Genomic DNA, 10,542 nt, shown 5'->3' with positions numbered 1-10,542 from the left:
AGATCATTTTCTACCGTAAAAGCAGCAGTATTAATTTTACTAATTTCCCCCCTTTTTTAATCTAATACATGTTTTACAACCCAGTCGTATGTTTTACACATTTATTTTAATAAAACCAAAAAAATTCAGAGCGGCTATACTCGAACACAAGTACAACCAGATTAGTGCTTGAGCAAATGTACTTTCACCTCTGGGATTCACAATGTGATTCCCCACTGTGGGAAGAAAAGCGATTCTGCAGAGACTTGAAATCATTTCTAACGTGCACATACAATCTTCTGGGATCAAAAACAAAGATTTTATTTTATTTTTTAGGTTTATGCCTGTGTTAGTGTCTGGATATGTAAATGCCAAAAAATTAGGGACATGTCAGTGAATTCCAATTGTTACTGCAGCTATCACGAAAGAAGGTTATTAAAATAGTCTAAGTAGTTACTGTTACTATGTAAATATCTCTGGAATCATTTTACAAAAATAGATTTAGTTTTAATTATACCTTTTGAATAAAACATAACTTTAAAGTAACCACGTCACTACAGTCACTCTGTAAATAAACATGATGACCAACTGGTTTTGTCAAAACTTTTCTCTTATTGACAGTTAACAGTTTTCATTTTCATTAATTACTTTTTTCTATAAACATGCAGCAAATCACAGAAAACACAGCACAAAGCAATAAATCAATAAATCTCTACAACCAATCAATCATAGATTGTAAAGGACAGAAAATTCACACACACCCCTTATATCATTAGCCGCAGAGATATGATTACGTCATCTGTCAAGCTGCAAAATGAGACCACAATTTATGCATTACAGGACACCCAATGGCCCACTGCAGCGCTAAATTAAAGAAAAAAGGGAAAAAATATTTATTCAAAAAACTAACATGATTTTTTTTTACTTTTTAAAAACTAATAAGCTTGCTTCTGGTTACCATAGCAACTAATGATTTGGACACTGAATCCAGCAGCAGCAAAAATGGGGATAAACTACAGTTTGTCAGTATATAAAGAAAATATGTACAAGTCAGTGAAAATGCACGTTAAATAAACAAAATTTTGTATCAATCCAGATATATCTAGATCTGATAGATATATCTATATAGATGCAAATAAAATCTTAAATTATACAAAGATTTGAACAACATCATAAAAATAACTAAAATGGTAAATACATAAATTCAACTCATGAAAACAAAAAATATCATAGGAAAAGAATTATAATGAAAATTAAATGATGAAAAACTATGTGAAATAAAGCCTTTATCAGTAAACAAATAATTCAGATTTTGTATCTTTAACTAGACACTGTTTAGGTTTTCGGTTAAACAACTTAAAAATATGTATGAAATGAAGGTTTAGTCGAAAAAAGGCTGATCTGGATTTTAAGTCTCAGTTCATCCATGAAGGAGAAAAAAACAAATTTTGTCTTATTGGTTTACAGTAATGCCCTGTTATTGTCTTTACAATAACAGCTTTTTATGGTTTTTACAGAATTACTTTAAGAATGACCCCTCATTCAAGTCTTACTAATAGTGCCTTGTTAAAATCTTGTTGATGGTTTTTAGTCTTTGTAGTTTACAGTAACACCTTGTTTACTTGTTATTGATTTACATTAAGACCTCACTGATATCTTGTTAGTTTATGATAAAGCTTCATTAACGCCTACTTGTAGGTTTACTAAAACCCCATGTTAAGCGTTTTTGAAAAAAACCTACATCTCTGTTTGACCTTGTTTCAACTTAAAGTACCAATAAGTAAAAATTATGTCTTTGGTAACAACTATCACTTTTATTACTCTAATAGGTACAGTAATTGCAAATCAAGATAAAATTGGCATATACTAAATTACATGAACAGCGTGTGAAAATGTCCCTTGCTGTATAAACATTTTGGACATATGTAATACAAGTTTATTATGTACATTTCCACTAGGTAACATCATGCACAAATTTAGATCTGGGGTGTGCATTCTTCTTTAGGCTAATGGTAATTGTATAAATTTCCAATTTGTGTGAAATGTTACTAAAAATGTTCTTTATTCTTTTTTGTTGGCGGTTCTTTAATCTATGAATTTCCTATAAAATTTGTCATCTGTTGAGATATGTAGTACATTTTCTCTTCTAAGGCTTGTTATGTTAATACAAGTCTCATGGAACACACACATCTGCAACCAACATTCTTAAAATTTTAGCTCTATCCCTATAAATGTATACACAAACCTTTACTGCAGCTATGTAAACACATAATATTTAGCTCTATGCTCTCCCTTAATTAAAGTTACAATACAAATTATTATTGCTCTTCTTGAGTTTCAGTTACACTGTAGACATTAATTTGTGGTTGTTGTGATCTTATACTTATCCTACAGTAACTGTAAATGAAATCAATCTGTGACCCCGTGAAATATCAGCTGTTTCTTCCTGAATCTAACACAATGCCTTTTTCAGCAGCTATTTGATCCATATCCTGGAGTTTTATCAGCTTCAGGTATTGATCTGATCTGCTTGAAAGATTAACTGGGACATGGCAGGATCCTCTAGAGTGAAGATGTATCACTCCATTGGATTTTCTAGACCAACATGTAGTTCCTCACAGCATCAAAGTTTGTTGGTGAAACCGTTAAATGCACCGTCAAACAGAGTTTAGTAAATCCATCAGCCTCAGTGTCTGAACCCAGAGTCCCTTTGTAGAACCTGACTTTGGGGGAGAACAGCAGCAGGTTGGCACAGAACACAGCAGAGTTCAGTAAATAACGCAGATTTTTTTTTTCTTTTTTAAATAACTCAGATCATCAGCATCATTATTAATCCTCAAGACCTTATCAGGACATTTCCAGGTAAAACTATTTACTAATCAGAAAAAAGTAATAATCAACTTATACTTAAAACTAGTATAGAATTAACTTAAAGAATATTAATTGTATTTATTCAGACTTTAAAAGCAGGTTTTGTCCCTGTAAAACTCCAGTGATTGGTCTTCTTTTTTTTCCTGTTACTTTGAGCTTCTGGTTTTTCGGGCATTTCTTTGTGTTGACGTTGTGGCTCCTCAGTCAGACCACTCCTGGTCCTCAGGTTCGGAGTCCTCCTCCGATTCGCTATACTCGACAGCGATGCGTCGTGACAGAATAGTGGCAACGTCATTTCCTGTGGGCTCTCGTTTCTTGGCCTCCTCCTGCTCACGCTGCTCCTGAACCTTCCTCAGCTGGATACCTGTGGACCATAAGAAACCAGAACTTGTAACTCTGGTTTTACTAGTCCAGGACCAGGTTTGTAAATGTAGCACCCGCTGTGCACCTTAAATGGGACAGGACCCGCTCCATGTAACTAGGGGTGGCAGAAAACAGCTGGCCAATCAGAGCAGATTTATCACTTTTCTAAATTATAGAAAAGCATTTTCCTTTCAATAACAATAAGAGACTAAACTATGTCTAGTTAGCCACTGAGCTAAATAACTAGACAAATACCACACATCTACAGCTCCTTTCAGAAATGTATTGTACACGCTTCCAGTTAGTGGGATAGCCATTAGCAGCTAACCTCGGCGTATGGCAGCCAGCAGGTCGCTGCGGGCGTCATTCATCAGCACATTTGATCCTCCAGAAGGTTTTCTGCTGTCTGTTGTTGGGGGCAATGGAGGAGCTGCAACTAGTAAGGGTGGAGCCTGGCCTACGGGCCGTGAAGGGGAAGGGACGTAGTTAGCTGGGGGAGGTGGGGGAGGAGAGGGGCTGTAGGGGCGAGACAAGGCAGCGGCACCACCTACAGATAAAAAAAGACGTTAAATGTCCCAAACATCTCAAAATCTCAAATAAATAACGAGAGAAATGTGAAAACTGCTGTTACCAGGAGCAATTGCAGGGTGCAGCGGTGCTGCCATGGCAGCCGGTTGGGTGGAGCTGTTGGGAAACACAATCTGTCCCGCTGCTGGCATAAGAGGTGGGGGAGGCGGGGGGGTCGGTGGGATCTGATGTTCACTGAGAAGATATGGAGATCAAAGGTCAGAGCCTCATTGATCTCTGGAGACTCTAGGAAACAGTACTGAACTGTTACAGTATTTGTATTTAAGTACAGTACTTGAATAAATGCACTTAATTATGTTCCATCACCACAGCTTAGAGAATTTATCTTCACAGCTATAGAAAGACAAACGTGTATACTTGGCCTCCTTGGCGTTGCTTTGTGCTCCATTCTGATTGGCTGGGACAGTAAGTGGAGGTAGGTGGTGGTGATGATGCGGCTGATTACGTCCCAGTGAGTGTTGCCGGGCGTTTGCCGTTGTGATAGCAGAGGATATCCCAGCGGGTCGGAGGCCACGGTCCAGTGACTGAGTCTGACCACTTCCACCGGCCCCCACCTGATCCTTCCCATCATGTCCCTGGCCATCACGGTGGTGTGGGCTGGTGGAGAAGGATGGGTCATCTGAAGTCCCTGACCTGGGGTTGGGGTGGAAGGTGGGGTTATTTTCTTTTTAAATGTTCTCCATATAAGGGTCTGTTGTAAGAAAAGCCTCATGTTCTTTGGTGAATTTATCCATATCACTCATTCCTCTGCATTACATGACTGAATATCAGCTGATTCTGGCCTTTACCTGTCAGGCAACATTGAGCCTTCAGAGGTGTGGTAAGGTGACGGTGTCACTCGAGCATCTGGACGGAGCTCCTTGTCGTAGGCCATCAGGTTCCACTCCTGTCTCCTATTTCGAGCTTTACGAACCTTCACAGAAAGAAAAACTCGGTGCGAAGAATCAAACAATGGGTTCCTGAACTGAAGATTTAAGAAATCCACTTTACCTTCTTCACCTCCCGCCCTGAAGACTCCTCTACATGCTTCAGTTCCTGGATGGAAACAATAATAAAATTATTATTTATTATTTCTATTTACCAGACAGATAGCCGGACAGATAGATGAACCTTCTGCCGTCTCTTCTCTTTGCGTTTGTTCTCTGTGGCCTGCAGCATCTTTTCCTTCCAAAGGTTGAAGAAGTAAGACGGGTCAGTGTAGAACTTCAGACCGTCCTTCTTATCATCTCTACACAGATACACACAAACACAAACTCAGTCAGGAAAGGTTAAACTAGCTAGGACTAATCCCACCCCTGTCCCTGGCCCTGGTTTGTCTCAACTCTAACATCAGCTTAAAAACAACTATGTTGCTTGTTAGACTGACCTGTAGGTGGTCAGGATGTTAAGGGGCGGGGGTTTGTCGCAGTGTTGGTACATATCCAGCACCGGGTTAAGGATGGAGCTTCGGGACACCACCTGCTGGTCCTGGATGGTGCTGCTCCTGAAGGCCTTCCTCATGTTGATATCCTGCAGCGATACTACACCACAAACAGTACTATTACTACACAGTAGAACTATAGTATAGCCCATGGGCTACACGTTAATCCTCTTATTGAGAGGTTTTGCATTGTATACACAGGTAAGTTTGCATATGGGTTTGACATGTAGTATACACTAAGTGGTCACTTCATTAGCTACACCTGTACAATCGGAATTCTACTTTTACAAGGTTCTAAATTCTTAGTTTTTAGGTTGAAACTGTCAGAAAGGTTTATTATTTAGCTCATAGTGGGTATTGGAGTTGGAATGGAGTGCATTATAAGAAGAAGTGTTTGTGTTGAAGTGATTGTGTGAAGTAATGTTGTGAACCCCTTGTTCAACAGAGCCATGTCACGCTGTACAGAGAGCTGAACCTGAAGGTAAACAGGGGCTGCATGGACAGAGACTAACATTTAAACACTAACGTGGGGCGGTGTTGGGTGTTCAGATGAGATTCCAATGAAGATTTACTTGCAGAGTTTATCACCCACCTTCTTCCACAGTGGAGTCGAGCTGTGTGACTTTGACAGCCAGCACGTCCACCCTCTCCTGCAGATTGTTCATCCGAAGGTAGAAACTGTTGGCCTCAGTGAACAGCTCACCAAATATGTCCTCGGCATGACGACCTGCAGGTCACAGAACAACCAGGTGTTATCATCAGGACCCATTAAGCAACTGGTGTAAAGCATGATAACGTCAGCACTCTCACTGAGTCCTCCGAGCTGCTTGATGACAGCAGCCAAGGTGCTATTGGTGACACACTCCAGCTCGCTTGCAACCCCATCAGGCAGTGTGCCGCGACACAAAAACCTGGGCTCAATGATGCGCTTCACCAACGGCATGGCTAACCTGCACACAAAGACAGGTTGGACCTGTGTTGAGTCCAAACACAGAACACAGTTCAGGCACACTCTGAAGAAGACCTCAAGATGGAGTGGTTTTCATCATCAGTACTTCATCCACCTAAAGCCTGTTTCCACTGCAGGGACTTATGCCAAGGACCAGGAACCTTCTGAGGAATGTATTTCCACCAGAGGAACCAGGGTCTAAACTTAGTTCTGGTGCCATAGTTGTAACCCCCTGTAATGGTCGTAGGTTCAGGGAGAGTCTTGAAGTTTAAGTATGTTAAGTGTATATTACTTTTAGAGTAATCCAGTAATGTAACATGTTACCTGATTAGTTCAGTTATATTACTAGTTACTTTATGTTGGAATTACTGTAGCTCAGTTGGTAAAGGCAGTCGTCTACGGACCACAGGGTCAGTGGTTCGATCCCCAGTGCCAGGGTTGTAGAAGTGTCTCTGGGCAAGACACTGAACCCCCAACAGCCCTTTTCCATCCCCAGCTGTGCAGTGCTGGTCCAAGCCCGGTAGAAATTGGCCAGAGCTGTGTCAGGAAGGGCATCTGGCATAAAACCGCCAAATCAAGATGTGGATAATGATCAGCTGTGGCAACCCTGAACTCACGGGATGAGCCAAAAGGACATAAATAAAACTTTATGTTGGAATGGATAACCAAATTCAGAAACCATATTGTGATTTCTTTTTAAAACACGATTAAAGGTAATGAATCTGTACTGATTCTGAACTCATTCTCTTCAAAAGCCTTGTCCATTTTCAGCTGAGCTGCTGATAGTCGGCTAGTTAGCATCGTTCTAGACTGAAGGCTTTTAGGGGAAAATCTGTAGCCTACTTTGTACAAGATATATTTTTACTAAGCATCTGGAGCACAGTTGGGGGGCGGCTAGAGCTCAGTTGGTAGGGCAGTTGTCCAAGGACCACAGGGTCAGTGGTTCAATCCCCGGTCCTGGCTATATGTCAGTGTCTCTGGGCAAGACACTGAACCCCCAACAACCCTTTCCCATTACCACCTGTGCAGCACTGGTCCCAAGCCTGGTAGAAATTTGGGAGGATTGCATCAGGAAGGGCACCCGAGGTAAAAACATTCATTCTGATGTAATTTTCCAGGTTGTAGCTGCAGGTTGTGAACATTTATTGCCAGCCAAAGTGCTCTTTCTTCCTAACCTGCAAAAGGTTTGAGTTTTAATCTTCATCATCATCACCCATGTAACATGGCTTCCATCTATGTACTGCAGGTCTCTGACAACAGTGCACTCAGGAGATCAACCATTAGAAGCTGGATCTGAAAATCAAACAGTCCAAACATATGTGTGAATTTTTTCATATTAAACTAATTTATTTTCTACCAACCCCTCATACTTTTTTCTGCATTGATTTAAATGGAGTCTTAAATGTACTCCTAGTGGTCTACAGACAGTCTTACAAAGTCTGGAAGAAACTCTGACCTCTCTACAAAGGCAGGTCAGACTTTAAACAGCAGATTATTGAGCACTGCTTCTGTGCTGTCACAGTTAAAACCTGTCTGAGGAGTTTCCGTTTGTTCTCATAGAGATGCATAGACACAAAATGTGAGGGCACATCTGGAAATCAGAGTGTGTGCTGCTGGGTGTCGCCATGGTAATATGATCTTTTTACATCATGCCTTGTTGCCCACAGAATAGCCCGTGGTTACTGTTGCTAGGATACAGAGAGGGGATGGGGCCCTACATCACATTATGTCCTGTTACTACAAACAGGATGTATAATTTCCCTGAAAGTAATCAGATTACTCTGATCAGCAATATTTCCCATCTTTAGCTCATATTATTGCTGAAAGTCAGTCTTGGTAATACTACTACACTAGTATGTATACAACCGATGTTCGTTCTCTCTGTATTTATTGTACGTGTTGGACTAGTGTTTAGTTCCTGTTTCTCCGGTTGTTTTAACAACCGCTGACGAAAGTAATACTACAGAAATCAGCTGAGAACAACAGGCACTGACTTTAACACACACCAGGTTTCCGGATCTGTAAATTGTAAATGGTCTGCACTTATAGTGCTTTTCTACCTGTTTGTATTCAAAGTGTTTTACAATGCTTCTTATTTACCCATTCGCACTCACAATAACTCACACACCAATGAGGGAGCTTCTATGCAGCTGGCCCACACTAAATTACAACTAACAACTAAATTGGGGTTCAGTGCCTTGCTCAAGGACACGTCAACATGTGACCAGAGCAGACGGGGATCAAACCAACAACTGTGAGGTTGGTTGACGGCCATTCTACCTTCCTGCCCCACAGCCACCCTGTTCTGTTTGCTGCCTGGACTCAGTTTCATGGCTGTGAGAAGCTGAATTCTCATTTTTAGCTCAGCTATTTGACCCAGGGGAGGCCATGGCTCTCTACCTGTAGTGTGATGTGTAGTTTGTCTCAGATTTTCATAAAGGAGAGAAGGTCTGGTCCAGGTTCTGGTCCCTCATCAGACTGTCATCAGACATTTGATAAAGTTGTTTTTCACTGTTGTTAAATCAGTTTCAAGTGTTGGTTTCAAGGTGTCATTAAGCAGCACCGTTTTAGTCGGCCTCACCCATCCCCAAAATATTTTTAACACCACCAACAGTTAGCAGCCAGAGAACTTGATTGGAAGAGAGACATCACCTGGCAGGTGTTCTGAGGCCACAGCCTTTTATGTGAGGCACCTTGTTTAACACTGTACATTCCCAGACCCTCGCTTGAACCCTAACCAGGTATGAACCGGACTTAGTGTCCTTATCACCACAGAAAGCCATTCTGGCAGCATTACGTCATACCGTCAGTTGTGCACAGTGTGATGGGGCGCCTGTGTGAGTACGCCTTCGGGCCTCTTCGTTCACAACTAAACAATCGATCAACCTCCGTCAGCTGATCTATCTATCAGCGCCCATCGGCCTGGAACCGTTGGTGATCACTGGGACCGGTGATCGTGTTTTTCTGTGTAAATGAAGCCACAGAGAAGCGGTCACGGAACGCGTATGCTTCCGTAACGCGTCAGCTCCAAACCAATAAAAGCTGAAATGGATCGATGACACTTACCGTGGGCTGGGATCGGTTCCGCTGAGGGGTTCGGTTCGTTATCCTCAGTCTCCTCACAGAACAAGGGACTCCGGTCCGGTCCTCGCGGCGGGAAGGGATGCTGAGAGGTGAGAGCCGAGCCGAGCCGACTCCCCATTCGGCTACTGTCGGCTCTTCGTTACTCTTCGGTTCTTATCAGTTGCACGACCAGAAGCTCTTCGGCTCTCCTCGGCTCCTGTCGGGGAAGTTCGGCTGTTTCCCCCAACACATTCAAATGTATGTGTCTCTCTCTCTCTCTCTCTCTCTCTCTCTCTCTCTCTCTCTCTCTCTCTCTCTCTCTCTCTCTCTCTCTCTCTCTCTCTCTCTCTCTCTCTCTCTCTCTCTCTCTCTCTCTCTCTCTCTCTCTCTCTCTTTCCCTCTCTCACACACACACACACTGGCCACTTTATTAGGTCCAGGTGTCAGTCAGAAAGCTGCTGATTTACCTTTTTGTTCCTTACTGAGCTCACAGTAGTGGAGTCTTACTGTGTTGGTCTAATGTTTTGGCCACTCTATTAAAAATGTATTAATTAATTTATTGTTTAAAAGTTAAGATTTTTGCACCTTGATATCCAGTCAGTCACAGTGAATGTGAGCAAAATCTCTTCTTGTTAAATCTTTTACACACTAAGCAGTTTGGTCAAGATAAAGCTCCATCATATTTAAAAGACCTCATAGCACCATATCATCCCAGTAGACCACTTCGATCTCAGAATGCAGGCCTACTTGTGGTTCCCAGAATTTCCAAAGGTAGAATAGGAGCCAGAGCCTTTAGCTATTAAGCTCCTCTCTTGTGGAACCAGCTCCCAGTTCAGATTCAGGAAACAGACAATCAGACAGGGCAGCTATAACTTACACACACCGATCCACACAAACAAAAAGCACTTGCTCTTATTCAAAAACATTCACACAAAACACAACTTCAAAAAGGAACAACAATTACATCACATACAGCCAGGGTCGTAACACAGACACCCTCTCTACTTTTAAGTCTAGGCTTAAAACCTTCTTCTTTAATAAAGCTTAAAGTTAGTTATATTCATGCTGCTATAGGCTTAGACTGCTGGGGGACCACACCCCCTGATACACAGAGCTCCTTTCCTCCTCTTGTCCCTCTCTCCTCTCCTCTCACCCCACAATTGTCACCATGGTATGTCATTAACTCTGCGTGTTTTCTCCTGTAGTTGTCTTTCTCCTTCTCTGTCTCCCTCTCTCTGTCCCTTTCTGCAGGTGTCCCCGGCTTTGAGGCTGTGTGTTTTCCAGTGTGCAGCTACTGGTCCTACCGACC

The 10,542-nt window shown here is 42.0% G+C and overlaps 1 protein-coding gene across 3 annotated transcripts; it reads right to left on the bottom strand.

Annotated features, from left to right (window-relative positions):
- Window positions 1-218: 218 nt before the first annotated feature.
- Window positions 219-9,421, bottom strand: LOC137123386 (actin-binding protein WASF3-like). 3 transcript variants are annotated; one of them, XM_067497036.1, is made up of 12 exons: window positions 9,237-9,376; window positions 8,975-9,134; window positions 6,032-6,171; window positions 5,814-5,948; window positions 5,168-5,321; window positions 4,912-5,029; window positions 4,792-4,836; window positions 4,590-4,714; window positions 4,159-4,434; window positions 3,845-3,975; window positions 3,542-3,760; window positions 219-3,214 (listed from the first exon to the last, which is right to left on the bottom strand). In XM_067497036.1, the coding sequence occupies exons 3-12, from the start codon at window positions 6,162-6,164 to the stop codon at window positions 3,051-3,053; spliced, it is 1,500 nt and encodes a 499-aa protein (XP_067353137.1). In that variant the 5' UTR covers window positions 6,165-6,171; window positions 8,975-9,134; window positions 9,237-9,376; the 3' UTR covers window positions 219-3,050. The 3 variants fall into 3 exon arrangements, with proteins under 3 accessions (XP_067353137.1, XP_067353138.1, XP_067353136.1); XM_067497037.1 differs by lacking the exon at window positions 6,032-6,171 and having other exon boundaries at window positions 220-3,214; XM_067497035.1 differs by lacking the exons at window positions 6,032-6,171; window positions 8,975-9,134 and having other exon boundaries at window positions 220-3,214; window positions 9,237-9,421.
- Window positions 9,422-10,542: the final 1,121 nt, after the last annotated feature.

This window comes from Channa argus, chromosome 3 (genome assembly GCF_033026475.1).
Source record: "Channa argus isolate prfri chromosome 3, Channa argus male v1.0, whole genome shotgun sequence".
In the NCBI taxonomy this organism is placed as follows: domain Eukaryota; kingdom Metazoa; phylum Chordata; class Actinopteri; order Anabantiformes; family Channidae; genus Channa; species Channa argus.
Note: the sequence above shows the minus strand (reverse complement) of the source record. Positions and strands in the feature narration are given on the sequence as shown.